General features: G+C 40.5%; 4 protein-coding genes across 19 annotated transcripts in view; 2 read left to right on the forward strand and 2 right to left on the reverse strand.

The window, feature by feature from the left end:
- The window catches only part of LOC138934231 (uncharacterized), a 21682-nt gene extending 18336 nt beyond the window's left edge, over positions 1–3346 (forward strand). For 2 of the 3 annotated variants that reach the window (XM_070297747.1, XM_070297746.1), the window contains exons 4-5: positions 1180–1496; positions 1859–3345. In XM_070297747.1, coding sequence (XP_070153848.1) covers positions 1180–1496; positions 1859–1994 — 453 coding nt within the window. In that variant the 3' untranslated portion in view covers positions 1995–3345. Of the gene's footprint in view, positions 1–1179; positions 1497–1821 lie in introns of all 3 variants that reach the window. The other variant, XM_070297748.1, reaches the window with a different exon arrangement.
- Positions 1–14669, reverse strand: part of LOC138934232 (uncharacterized) — a 60988-nt gene that overhangs the window by 15266 nt on the left and 31053 nt on the right. The gene's annotated exons all lie outside the window — the stretch shown is intronic.
- Positions 2255–5217, reverse strand: LOC138934233 (cytochrome b5). Of its 3 annotated transcripts, none has more exons than XM_070297759.1 (2): positions 4792–5053; positions 2255–4025 (listed from the first exon to the last, which is right to left on the reverse strand). In XM_070297759.1, exons 1-2 carry the CDS (start codon positions 4830–4832, stop codon positions 3566–3568), a joined length of 501 nt encoding a protein of 166 aa, XP_070153860.1. In that variant the 5' UTR covers positions 4833–5053; the 3' UTR covers positions 2255–3565. The 3 variants fall into 3 exon arrangements, with proteins under 3 accessions (XP_070153860.1, XP_070153862.1, XP_070153861.1); XM_070297761.1 differs by having other exon boundaries at positions 4788–4825; XM_070297760.1 differs by lacking the exon at positions 4792–5053 and adding an exon at positions 5086–5217 and having other exon boundaries at positions 2256–4025.
- The window catches only part of LOC138934225 (uncharacterized), a 32492-nt gene continuing 24505 nt past the window's right edge, over positions 6683–14669 (forward strand). For 3 of the 9 annotated variants that reach the window (XR_011447103.1, XR_011447104.1, XM_070297726.1), the window contains exons 1-3: positions 10510–10856; positions 11499–12004; positions 13839–14050. Coding sequence is in view for 7 of the 9 variants with exons in the window: in XM_070297726.1 (XP_070153827.1) it covers positions 11691–12004; positions 13839–14050 (526 nt within the window). In the remaining 2 variants the exon portion in view is untranslated. The other 6 variants (XM_070297728.1, XM_070297729.1, XM_070297733.1 and 3 more) reach the window with 6 other exon arrangements.

The raw sequence follows: 14669 nt of genomic DNA on the forward strand, positions 1-14669 counted from the left end.
AGATTTGCTGTAATTTATTGTCTTGTATTTCTGTATATGGTAGTGTATACCGCTTTTACACCAATCCAAAAGAAATAATAAAAATACTGTTAATGTTACGCTCTCTATGAACTTGATAGCATTTTTGCAGCAATCTAAGAGCTTATCCAAGTGGATTTTTATAGTCGCATAAAACATATTTGCACAAAGAAATCGATCGATCTCACACGCATTAGGAATGATGAAGATACGACAATATAATATTTTAGGTCAATGATTGATTAAGTTCTCTGTGTAAATTTCTTTATGCTTTCTGCGCGATTCAAATGACAGTATTCTAGGTCGCCGGCGCCGTATGGAACATAAATTCTATCTAACTATGTAATCGTGTTATTCCCCGTGTTTACAATTGCCAGAAGACCGGCGAAAAATCAATGCCGAACATATATTTATCATCGCTTTTTCTTTTTGGAATTTACAGAATGATACTGCTACGCAACTTTCACTTTGCGTTTCGTAGATTTTTACACAATAAGTTGATAATAATTTATATGCGATCCGCATACCACGTTGCATAGGTTCATAATGTATGATCGCGGATAATAACCGCTACGCCATTACGATATTTGTTACAAAAAGAACATTAAAGACAAAATATTGGCGGTTTTATTATAATTTCCAGCGCAATATAATGGACATTGAGAAGTGTAAAGTTGATTCGAAGATTGCTAACTTGATTATTGAAACTTGTGTCCATGAATTAATGCGACTTGAGGAACAAGTGCCAAGAGTTTGATTTTTTATTAACTCATGGATTATTAATGTCAAATATTCCATTTATCGATTGTTTCCTATAATCCGAAAAAAGAAGCTACATTTGATATCTTTGAAACATAACACGATACGAAGATCAGGTGTTAAAACCGCAGCCATGCAAACATAATGTTAAGCAACTAGAATATGGGAATGTTGAGTAGCTAGAGTAACGTGATTCCGGATGAATGCAGTCTCGAAAGTAATGGGAAATTTTTAAAGCTTTATTAATTGATCAAAAATTAATCTCTCGATTAATTCTATTAAACAAGAGACGAACCTTACTATCCCAATCGCTCGTTAAAGCAACAAAGCTAATAAACTTAAAAGTAATGTCTGAATATTAAAATAATACGTAATATAACGAAACATATTTTCGTTTTGCAGCCCGGTCTGCCACCGACATACGAGGAATATTTGCATCATAAATATGCGATGATGTCACGCTCGCATACTCCTCCACCACCATGGTCAGACTCGACAACATCGTCGTCGGCTTCGTCGTCTAATCCGGCTTCGAGTGCCCAGCATCGTAATCTCTTGCCTAACCAGCCCGAGCTTCGCGAGTATCTAGCACAGCTGAAACTTGACTCGCACTATCAACATCGACAGCAGCAACGGCAACAGTCTAGAGACACTGTCTGCTCCGCCTTGAGAGAACAACAGATCAGAGCGCATCATCGAGCACGAGCGATGCCTCCCAGGTGAGTAGAAAAAAAGGTAGTTGAAAAAATGTGTCAAGTCTTCAGCCTACGACTGTATTTATAATTTAGGTACCAAGTTTTTCGAATGGCTGTATACATGGTATATTTACATACAGAAACACACACGCACAAACTATCGAGAATTATTTTGACTCGGATTAATTTATCTATCTAAGATGTAGGTGTAAAAAGTAATAGAATTATTTTTTATTTTCCTCTGCAGTAGTATATGTGTGTGTGTGTGTGTACGTGATCTTGCCATGATTTAATGTAAAACATAACTGTGAAAGAATTTATTAAAATTTCATCTTTTTGTTATTATTAGAGTTTCCCAATTGGAAAAAATTGAAACGTGCTTGCAGATCGCAGAGCGAAAATCGAGCGCAACAGCAACGAATAGCAGCGATGTACGAAGATGCAGCGTTTTGCATGGAAACTACAGTATTACAATCGGCCTTTGATTCTGCCCAAGGATTCGCCCTTTGTAGCTTAATGTAAAAGTACGACAATTTTTGCCTCGGCAAAAGAAAAAAAAAAAAAAAAAGATATTATGAGCAAATTGATACATCATCGATTAATAATCGAGTCTTGCAAGACGAATCTATCCTGCAATACGAAGAAAATACTTGCGAAGGAATTCAATCATGAATAATGCATCAATCTTCTTCTCATGGATGCAACGATACGCAGCATTAAAAAAAATACTATATCGATAAACATCGCGATAAAAAATAATTGCTCTTTTATTTTGCTCTTTTGTCAGTTATTATCCATAACATAGAAATCATTCTAACTATATTTTTTGCGTTACGTAAGTTTTAATTACAACGTCCGGTAATTAAATCGTTAAAGGCGAGAGAGTTATTTTTATCTTACGCGAATCATACTCTCTACACTGTCGTCTCAGCACAGATAATTTATAAATATATACAAATGCTGTGTAGGCATACTTGTGGTCCTAACACATACAAAGCAGAAGGTAGTATGTAATATTGATGTTAATATAACATGTTGTATAGTATAGCACGACGTATGTATGTACGCGAGTTGGAGCACGCAAAAGAGAGAATCTCATATTACAGTATAGCCACAATCTTAAATATACGCGCACAGACATAATAAAATGAGAAAATTATAATTTTAATCAAATATGGAAGAAATATGCACGTATACGATAAGTTCAAAGTGAATATATTACGAATAAATAAACGTGGTCCACTGTGTGTTGCTTTCTCTTACTTGTCACCTTAGTCTCTAAGAATCGAATAAAGAGAAAAGAATACAATACACTATATATGTATGAAACTTGGGAAATGTATACATAAATGTATTACGTAATTTGTGCGTATCTTAATTCATAAATACGATACGCATAAATATATAGAATCAATTCAATATACCTCTTAAATCAAAATTTTTCTATTGATTTTGTAATAATTTTCTATCGCTGAGACTTTAAGACGTGAAAAGATAATCCCCTTGCCACAGGGTATAATAATAAATAAAACACATCAAATGCTATACATCTGTCCTTTTTTTCTCTTTTCAAATTGCAAAACATTTATATTTTATAATGTATATATATTTTCATAATTAATGAAATGTAAATATGTGTGACAAAGAGTATTGCTACATGTGTACATTGTGTATTTAATTATAAATTTAAAATTAATGCAGAAATTGAATAATGTTAATTAAATTACTAAAACATTCTCGTCTTTCGATTGGCGGAAACGATAAGTTTATCGATTTATCTATAGCGAATAATAAATCGAGCTACATCGCTATCATCACACATTGTACGTCGTGTATTAGAAGTGTGATTAGAGGATCAAGAAATATATAATATATTCAATATAAAATACTCTGTATATCCTGATACAATCCTTGTTCCGCTGTTGTTATTTACTTTTCTTCGAGTGAGTTCAATTTTGAAAAAATTTCACTTATGCCAGTTTTCGTTGCCAAAATAGAATGTCTCTAATCGCTCTAATCGTATTGTATTTATTTGAATGCGTAAAAATGGCCATGACGACGATGATACGATTCAATAATCTTAAGTATGTAGATCAAAATCCCGAGATTTTGACGCCGTTGGGAATGCGAAAGATCCTCTCCTCCAGCGGAAGTTCACCAATTTTATACTGGTCTAAGATTGTTCTAGCGATGGTGGAATGTCCGGTGCCGATAAATGCCAAAGTCGCGTCTCGTCCAGCGTATTCCAAGAGAACATCTTGGCCGCCCGGATGATTCTTTAGAAAGTCGGTGCAATCGTATACATAATCGTGGATTACCAACCAGCAATTGTCAAGTGTATCGTGCCAAGCGACCTCGTGTAAGTGGATCGTTCGAAGTTCGTCGTGCGATTTTTCCTTGCCTGATATTGGCTTACCTCTTTGTTCTTCGATATAGCCCTTTTCCTCTATAAAATTGTCGCGCTCGATCTGTAGCAAGTTTTCTTTCGACGACTTGACATCCTTCAATTCGAGAGAGCGAAAATTTAGAAGATCCATGCTGTGGGCACTTTCTCTGTAACAGGATCGTGACTATGTGTGTGTGTGTGTGTGTGTGTGTGTGTGTGTGCGTGTGTGCGCGCGGTGTGTTGCCTTGCCTCGATAATTTATTAAACTTTACTATTGCGAGGGAGCTAAGAATTTATATCGTTCTTTTCGGAAATAACATTCTTTTGCTTTTACACACATAAAGTAAAGTTGTTTGCTCTCTAAGATAATAGATATCTCTCGATATCGTCAGCTTATAAATCAGCTATGCATCGAGTATATAGTAGCTGTATACTAAAAATATTTATTGATAAACTAAAATCTCCTGGGTTCACGAGATAACATGAAATTATATCAAATTATTAAAACATTATAACCACAAAACTTGTTGCACATATAAAGCTAAGAGAAGCGAACATAATTGTTGAAAATCTCAATTAATTTTTATATTTCATATCTAGTAGATATTTAATTAAAAAATTTATCATTTTCCATTTTGAATTTTTTTAATACTTTATGACTAAAACGTGTTTTTGTTCATATTTATTATAGTTTAAAAGCACGCTAAATTACACGGTAAATAAATTGCACTTTAATCGATTTAGAGTATAACGACACATCGCGATAAGTTGACATTTGCAATTGCGGAAAATTGTGAACAGTTATGCCATTGATTATCGATTAATTTATAGAATAGACTCTGTTTACTGTTTAATCTGTGACACATAATCGTTAAACAATCCCGGACACGATAATAATTCTAAATGGATATATATTCTGTTAAATCTACCTACAACGGCAAACGTTTCTGCCGAGGTTGTCTGTCAAGAGACATCGTACGGCGTACTGAGCACAGAAATCAATTCCCTCGGAAAAAGAAAGTAATTCTATTACCGGTTGAAACCTAATGCGTGCACAAACCAGGTATCTTTTCGATCACGCACTGTCGCGGTAAACGAATGTATCGCAGAACGTGCATAATCCCAGCTGTTTAAACCGGTTGCGATCGAATAAAAAATCATTCCTTTTTTTTTCTATGGTCAAAACTTCGCTAATGGTAAACTAAAATCTAAAACTGTAAATCTTACCGTAAAACTGTCTCACTTTTTCTTTCTCATCAATTTTCGCAAAGTTAATATCTCCCGTAGAAATTTTAAGTAACCGACTGGTCTTGCTGTCTTGTTGTATCGATTGCAACTCGGAAAAAGATTTGAACGCATCAGCGTTTTATTTACGTGTCATTCTGCACTCTATCAATCAATATATATATATATATATATATATATAATGATTATCATCATTGCGAGAAAGAAAAATAAAATGGTAGAAAAACATTATATATATATAATGTTTTTCTACGATTTTATCTTTTTCGTCGCGACGACGATAACCGTTGGTTACCAATTCGACACTTGCCACACCTTTGTATTAAACAAGTACGAAAAAAGCGAATGAAAAAGCGCGCTCTCTTCAAAATGATATATTTACAAGGACGAATTTGCAATCAGCATCTCTCGGATTCTAAAGTTTACACATAAATGAGATACGCGGCAATATATGACGATTGCGATTGCTGTCACTCAAGAAAGATAAACTCTGAACTAGCGCAGTTAGTTCTGCTTAGTTCAGCTATAAAGGACAAATACATTTAATCATTTAATTGCTTCGAAAATATGCGCGTAAATACTTTTTGTTTGTTTAATTTTAACATGTATTTTCTTATCTAAGTCGAATGAAAAATAAATGATGCAATGTGCAAGTAAATTGTGATGCGGGAAAGCTTTATGAATCACTATAATATTGCATAATCTTTATCGACTTATTTTCAATTTTTATGTAGATTATGGTATTTTTTCTTTTTTTTTTTTTAAATCTACTTCTTGATCGATGCGAACAAAGCAATTATTAAAAATAATTAAAATAGAAATTTTGAGAAAAATTATCAGTATAAAATATCAATATAAAAAATATAGCAAGGATATCCGTAAATGTAAATATTCAAGAGAGATGAATGAATGGGTAAATATACGCGGAGAAAAATGAAATTGGCATAGTTTCGAGGATGAAGGAGAACGTATAGAGAAGGGATTATTTGTGTATTTAATTTTCCAATGGGAAGAAAAAGACCCGACTGTCGAAAAAAAAAAAACAATAGTCGTATTTTGGAAGGAATGAGTTAATAAATCCATGATATGGAAGAAGAAGAAGGGAAAAAAGGAAATTTCACGATTCGAATAATTTTTTCCCATTTTCGACAATAAATTATTAAAATTTCGAAAAACGAAAAATCGATTACGTCTACGGTAAATACAATAGATAAAGGAGAGAAAATGTAAGTCAAAATAAAAAAAAAAAAAAAGAAAAAAAAGCGTAGTTGACCAGTCGTCGATATAATGGAAAATGCAGCGAGTTGCGTTACTGTCGAATATTAAAAGTGAGTTTTCCTAGAAAATGTTTCTTTCTTTCTCGTCAGTAAAAAGAGGGAAAAAAGCTAGAGCGAACTATTGGCCGACTATAAATGGCCAATTCTACTCGTCCGACTGTCGCAATCATCGTTGCGCAAGTAATTAGAGGTGTTACCGCCAACCGAGACAATGCTAGGCCACGCGACGACGACGACGACCGCGCCGGCGTCGGCGTCGGCGTCGGCGTCGGCGTCGGCGTCGGCGTCGGCAACAGCAGCAGTAGCGGCGACAGTGACGATGACGATGCGGTGAACGCCGGCGGCGGCGCACTGCGAGTCTGATAATCGTAATGATGCCACCATGACCTCACGCACATTTCCGTAAGCATCACGGAAAGCGGGCGTGCGTCGACGTTGCGGGAAAAGACATTGGTGAACAACGAGAAATCACGAGGGCGGCGACGGTATTTTCGACGTGTACGCGCGCACAAGCAGAAGAGGTCGTCGTCGACGGTCGTTGCGGGGAGGATCGGGACCGGTTGCGTCCAACTTTTCTTCCCGTCAAACGACATCCACGCGTCAGTCCGGAGAAGACGATCGCGGAAAACGAATCGTCTAATCGAATCGTATTTGCACGTTGATAAAAATTTCATCTCGTTGTCGGAGGCACGTATATGGAGAAGCCGATTCCCCGCGAACCGGAATAAAAAGTCGGTGGGATCGTATCATAATATAAAATGTCATCGATAACGTTCGAATGCGAGAATAATGAACGTAAACATCACATCGATCGACCGCGAACGCGTTCGATGATCGAGGATATGTGCCGAAACCTCGTCGCATTACATGTGCATGTAGAAAATGTTGCGTCCTCGTGACACATATTAGATGCCAGGGAACTATACCGCGCATTTGTCTGACGCGGAGAAGGAGAAAAAGAGAGGAAAGAACCGGCGCACGCGACGCATTGAAAAGGCATTTTTCCTCATACGCGGAAAATTCTTGTCCTTTGTTAACGACTATCGCGCGTAGGGGGATGCGCTTGCATAGTGCGGAAACGCACATGTGTGTGTGTCTGTATCCGGGAAAGATTTTGAATAAACGGACGAGGGTGCGAGACGACGACGCCGCGCCACCGGCGCTGCACGTGTTACTCCGACCGAGCCGGATCGATCGCCCGGAAATGTGCTCGAGCCCGAAGCTGTGCGGTCATATGCGTCTTATTCGTCGCGTGCAGATTTTCGCAGGAACGATTCTCCGAGGACAAATGACGTCCTTAATTCCTGCAATCCGCCGCAATTCCTACGTTCTTCGCATCGACTTTACCTTTCGCTCGCGTGTTGGTGATAAAAGTGAATTAATCGCACATATATATACACGAGGGATGTAAGCGATACGGAATAAGAGTTAATCACTTTTATAAATTGGTGAGCAAATGCTTGACGATAGTTCAATCCGTCAAAGTATCCGTCGTTTACGTACGTAGAGAATATTTCATATCAATTTTTTTTTATGAAATTCCAATTTGTGTATTATATTGCCTGTAGAATGGCTCGAGAGGAGGTAGTTATCGACAGCTTGGAATAATGTTTAGAGAGAGAAGTTTATCGTTCATTTCTCTCTATTCCATTCCGCCTCTTTCCCTTTACTAATCTTCGCTTCTTCTTTTACCGAGAAATTTCCTGAGAAATTGAGTCGCCTGTAAAATTGCGTCCAAAGTAAACGCGAAGATAAACGTGTAGGAGAGGAGAAAAACGTGAAACTTTTCATTAAAGATCCTCTTCCTCGCACGCCGACAAAGAAGCCGATTGAATCTAGATCACATACGCTCTCAACGCCGTCTGCTCTCTTTCCGCGAAATTCCTCAATCGCAAAATCTTGTTACATTCGCGAAATGTCGCAAATGACATTACTTCATTAGGCGTGGAAATGGCGAAAAATAGAATTATCGATTATTATCGTTTATTAAATCGTCAAGTATTCCTTTGCATCGCTTATCGCGCGATTAATTAATTAAACGACCATTGTCCCGATAGGAAATAATTTATACGCGTCATTCGATGAATAACCTCGTGTCAAATATTTCGTCGTCGATGTCGACTATCGTCAATTTATTCGTAGGCTTCTTATCGCATTCGTCTATTCGATCTTCAGTCCTGATAATTTCGACTAGACGCGTAATAAAGGACAAATTGTTCCGCTGGCATATTTCTGATCGCCTTTTCGGGCAACAGATCCGTGCAACGTGTAACGATAGCTCACAAGCCGGCGCCGGTCTTTCCTTTTTTTTTTTTTCTTTTTCCCCCTCGTCGCACAGGCAACCAAATGCAGCTCGGTCGTCACTTTTCGTTAGCATCATTATTAATAGCGAAGGCATCGATTAATTGATTTATGTTATAAAAAAGAATGGCACGCGTCGATAAATAATTCCGTCTCGTCCCGGCATCGTTTGTCATCAATAGAGCGTAGCGTAGCCCCCTGTATCAGACTTGTACGGATCATCGACTTTGACTCGCCTCGTTTCCAACGTATATTGGAACCTAACCCCCTTTTCCCTCTCCACGCTCGGTAATCGAAGCCTAGTTCTTATCTCGCGTTCGCGAAGGAGTAACTGTCCGATATCACGCCGCTACACGCGCCTCGTTAAAAATTCCAGCCTTAGACAGAGACACAGAGTCTATAGACACAATATTCGCGCGACCACGTGCACCACGTGTCACGCATCTCTCTTTCTCTTCGTCGATCATCGACGCGGTTCTGTTCTACTCCCCTTTCCTTTAAATTACACTATCGAAACGTGAAAATTAGCTCGAATGATCGGGGCGAAAAATTAGACGTTTGTATCGTTATTAGTCTCTCAAATCTCTGTCAACACGAGATACTGCCTCTCTTCTTCTTGGCTTAGGTAGCGAAAAAGATGATCCTTTCGCGACAAACGGATAAGAGAATGTATCGATTGATTCTTTAATTATCATATTTCTTTAGTCCATGGCGTGTCCGCGCATCGAGCGCGATATTATCGGTAGCGTCGAGGATCAATTAGCAATCATCTCGGAGCTCACTTTGAATCACTCTCATCGCGCATCATCCCGCGAATCCTCGCGATTGTCCGCGCCATGCGCGCGCGTGCGAGAACTTCTACTATTTATAAATTGTCCGAATTCAGTCGCGTTGGCGAACGATTCGACTCGACGGAGCTGGTGCTGGTGCTGGTGCTGGTGCTGCTGCGGCTGCCGCCGTCTCGGCACCGCTGTCGTCGCTACCGCTACTGCCACCGTCGCCTCGTGTAAGGAACAATTTGCTACTCCATGGTAAAAATAGAAACTCCTGGCCAGCTAGCCGAACTCGCGGCTAGAGCGGATACGCGCACGGCACCGTTCTAGCCGCGCAAGGCGGAGAGGCGAACAAGCGGCGTATGTTCGACCGACCGTGTGCCTGTGCGAATGCTGACGATGATGCTGATGTAGATGTTGCTGCTGCCGATATTGCGCACCGAGCTAGAACAGAGTCCATCGCCGTCAACGCAAAGAAAGTTCGCGCGCGCTCGCTTGTCCACGTGTGTCTATCTTTCCCTCTCCCACTCTCTCCCACCCTCTCTCTCTCTCTCTCTCTCTCTCTCTCTCTGTGCGCGCGAATGTGTGTGTGTGTGTGTGTGTGTGTGTGTGTGTTGCGTATTCATGTGTATACATAGAGTTCGGCAATGCTCTGCTTTCCTCTTCGTCTTACATCCATTTTGCAATCCGCTCGAGGTAAACTCAGTGTTCGCCGAGATTTCGCCGAGGTTTCGCCGTCAGACTAATCCCGTGTCATCTTAGTCATCGACCGATCCACCGTAGATACATCTCGCGAATGACTCATCGAAGAATTCTCTCGGCTCTTCGTTTTCCAAAGAAAGAGAAAAGCTTTCGAATGAAGAGTCAAGAAACGAAAGATTGAGCGATAGAAGACGCAAATGAGACAAAGTTAGAGGGAAAAAGAGAGAGCGAGTAAGAAAGAGAAAAAGGGAGAGAGAGAGAGAGAGAGGAAGAGAGGGAGAGGGAGAGAGGGTGAGAGAGAGAGGGAGAGAGGGTGAGAGAGAGAGGGTGAGAGAGAGAGGGTGAGAGAGAGAGAGAGAGGGTGAGAGAGAGAGAGAGAGCCACATTCCGAGCGGATCACGGATGCTTATAGAAGCGTTGCGTAACTGCGTCAGACGAATAACGAAAACGCGACTCCGTTGAGCTCGTTGTCTAATTTCGACAGTTTGAAGAGAAAAGGCGATCTAGCGCGCAATTTCCATGGGATCTTCTTTCTCGAGGACGGCACTTTCGAATGGTCACCGTAGCGCTTCGGAGCTCTAGAGTGCTGCGTGCGAGACGCTGGATGTGCGATTTTTCGAGAACCCTCGACGAGACTCGACCCCGTTGATCTATAATCGCAGGCAGCCGCGGCGTCACGTGCGTGTGTATGCGCGAGCGCGTAAGTGTCGTATGTGTGCATGTATGCGTGTGTGCGTGTGCGTGCGTGTATACGTGTAGGCGAGTAAGCGAGAAGGAGACCGACCGGAACGGTAGTACGGCGAGGTGATCGGTGGACGACGTCGTCTCGAGGTGGCGGTGATACGACGTCGTAGAGGATGAGAACGAGAGAGAATGGATAAAAAGTGTTCGAGGGAATGTATCGATTCTAAAGCCGCTACTATCGAGGCCGCGATCATTCTCGCGTGTAATCTTTCGGCACCGGAAGAGAGCGAGAAACCTATCGCGTTCGCGATCGGGAGACGTAGATTCGCGCTCGCATGTTTGCTTCCTCCGAGTCGAACTAAAATTAAACCCGGCCCGGCGAGGCTCGCCGATTCTTTTCTCACGTCCGGCTTCTCTTTTGCGGGTTGCGTCGCGATGACAGGCAAGCCTTGAGAATTCGGGCTCGAGTTCGTGATCCGGGGATTGATCCGGCGGTTGTCGGGGACCTCCGCGATCTTCCGCGCTAAGATAATAATTTCGGCAAATTTCTATATACCGTTTGTCACTCGTTTGTGTCACGTTTCTCGCAACGACATTGACGATAGATACGCGCCACTGTTACGGCGAATCTACGCTCGATTCTACGGTGTTATTGTAGATATCCGGTGAAGGCGGACGTGAAGAGGCAGCAGCGAGGAGAATGGAACGACATCCGAAACAAGGCACGTGCAGACGTTGCTGACGAAGGATCAAGAGTACGATCTAGACGAGAGCGATCATAATCAAGACGAAGACGAAGACGAAGGAGGAGACCGACGAATCGAACAGTGGCCCGCGATAGCCGCGAGAGATGCAGCAACAATCACACTCTGGCCAGCAATCGTCCGGGGCGCCGAATGGGGTGGCGGGGGTGACTCAATTGTCGCAAACAGGTGGTATAAGTCCGGCGCAACCTGGCGCGACCGGTACCGCCACCGTAGCGTCCAATCGTACGCAGATTAACGGAGGTAGATTCGACTTCGACGACGGCGGGACCTATTGCGGGGGCTGGGAGGACGGAAAGGCCCACGGCCACGGGGTATGCACCGGGCCTAAAGGTCAGGGAGCCTACTCCGGTAGCTGGCATTTCGGCTTTGAAGTATCCGGTGTTTACACTTGGCCTAGGTGAGCAACTATCGTTGATACAGACTACTTGTTGAATTGCGGGCGACGCTCTATCTGTCAGCGGACAGCTGCGCCTCCTTATCGATGAATCTTTACGCAACGAGAACAATTGTTACGATAAATTATTAATTTCCATACACATGCGCGCGAACCCATACAATTCGTCGAATCGCGGCGGTTTAGTTGCGCTTTTTTCTACCTGAGAAATAAATTAATCCTATATTCTCTTCCCTTTCACGCATTCTCGGAATGTGCCTCGGTTAGTTGGAGACGCTGCTCCTCTGAGTTTAATAAAGGATTAAAGCTGAGCTCGTTTATACCTATACGCTGTGACGAGTGTATGCTTTTCCGCGTAACTGTGATTATCCGGTATTACGTTACACCGCCATTGTGTGTTAACGGCGTTAACGTTCGCGTCCTAAGACAAACGAATATTGAATACGATACGCTGTGAAAATAACTCAAGTCCAACAAAACTATTTCGAGAGGCTTTAAAAAATGCTGTAAAAAATGTTCTCCCAATGAGTCTCGATTAGACATTTCGTTAACGGCTTCGTGTCAAATTCACGTGACTTCGTCGCATAATGCGAAACGAGCGAATGGCGCGGACCTTGACACGTATCCCGGTATATACCGGGGAGGGAATCTCCCGATCCTGTGAAACTGGGTCACCGAGCGCAAGGACAACGGGAACCGAATTACTAAGATTCGCTTCGGGATCTAGTTCAAGGCCGGGATAATCGTCCAACTTTTCGGGAATAATGTGTCTTTATGCCGAAAATTGAGGGATTCCCTAAATCTTTTAATTAAAAAATTAATTTAACTCTAAATCTCTCTCTTTCTCTCTATTCTTTATAACATAGTTACAGTCCTTAGTTTCGATAAAAGAAGAGATATGAGATTAGGATTGAAATTGAAATCTTGAGTTAAAACTTGAGTTAATGTCGAATACTTTTAAACGTATCAGTTTAACATTGTTAACGACGTTAAACTTATTAATCATACTTGTTATATTATATTTTATTGTGTATTGTAGTATGCGACGATTGTTCTTCGATAAAGCATGTATCTCGATTCATTTTTCAAATTTATCACGAATATATAATCGAAACGTTATGTTATTTATTAATTAAATCATCCACAACAATCCACAATCATTCGCAGAAACGCGCCTTCGAGTAGCAAATTAAGCATCTTCCTGCAAGAGGTTTACCATAAAATCTTTTTAAAAGATGAAGCATTTTCCTTTAACAAATTTGTCACGAAAGCTTTCCAAGCTTTTTTTTTTATGGTTTTAGCAGAGAAATGATGATAAAAAGTGAAATCTATACTCCTGACGCTTCATTAGAAAAAATTTTTCACAAATAAAATTAATTTAAATAACGCAAACGTGCGAATTTAATCACGATAGAAGAAGCACTTACTCCGATTAGCTTTCCGTCTATTTCTCTTTACAATATTAAAATATAAAAATATATTTTTAAAAAATTTGCACAAAATCACTCTCTTCTTACGTGCTAATAAACCTGTCAAGGTGATATTACACATGCCATTTCAATCTGCATATATATCTAATAATATGAAGATAAAACCGTTGTCGTTATCATTGATAGTGTATGCAGTTTGCGATTATTATCCGCGTATCGATTAAAGAAATTTTTAATCGATAATATCTGTGATAGCGCATGTAATTCTGAAAGCGTAAATCGTAATGATATTTTTACGAATGGATATGACTAACAAAAGAACCGCTGAAACGATTGTCTTATACCTTCAAGTTTCTTGTATAAAAAGCTATTTTTTTAAAAATTCACTTTTGCAAATCGCATTTCAGCGGGTCAGCTTACGAGGGACAATGGCAGAACGGCAAGAGACATGGCTTGGGTATGGAAACCCGTGGTCGTTGGCTCTATCGAGGAGAATGGACCCAAGGATTCAAAGGTCGCTACGGAGTCCGACAATCTACCACATCCACGGCAAGATACGAAGGCACGTGGTCCAGCGGTCTACAAGACGGTTACGGCTCCGAGACCTACGCCGACAGCGGTGAGTACCAAAACCCCCCCCCCTCTATTCCAATTAAATATTCGATTATATTTCAAGATGTTCACGATCAGAGCGCAATAAATGAAAATTCATTTATTAATTTATTCGCGAGATATATTGTACGTATATCGAATGGAAGGTAAAAGGTTTCTTTTTCCGCGTGTGGCGAGTATTATCGTTATTTATTACAGGCAATAAAATATTTATATAAAACTTTATATAAATCTGAAAATGGCTCCCGCGATATTTTTGTCGTTCCGAAAGATGCTTGGAGCAAAAGTATATGAAATAAATGCTATATCTTTTTCAATAATAAATCTCGACGAATTGTAACATTTTCATGGCATCTCGAGATTATTATTCTCATGATCCCAAGTAAAGAATCTCAAGTAGTATTCAGAAACTGGAAATGTGCTCTAGCACTGCCACGTCACATTGAACACGCGTGCGTACATTATGCTCGTCGAAAATAGCATGTCCGCGCGCGATCGCTTGACGGGAATTAGTTGACTCGACATTTATCAAGCAGCACGAAATATCCGATTGAATTATTGCTCTAGTTCGATTTACTTTCAATGAATCACTATATCGTTTTCGTTATATCGTAGCTAATTTAATT

The sequence above is a fragment of the Polyergus mexicanus genome, unplaced genomic scaffold, assembly GCF_030449975.1.
Source record: "Polyergus mexicanus isolate NDT 795.1 unplaced genomic scaffold, iyPolMexi1.0 SCAF_6, whole genome shotgun sequence".
NCBI lineage: Eukaryota > Metazoa > Arthropoda > Insecta > Hymenoptera > Formicidae > Polyergus > Polyergus mexicanus.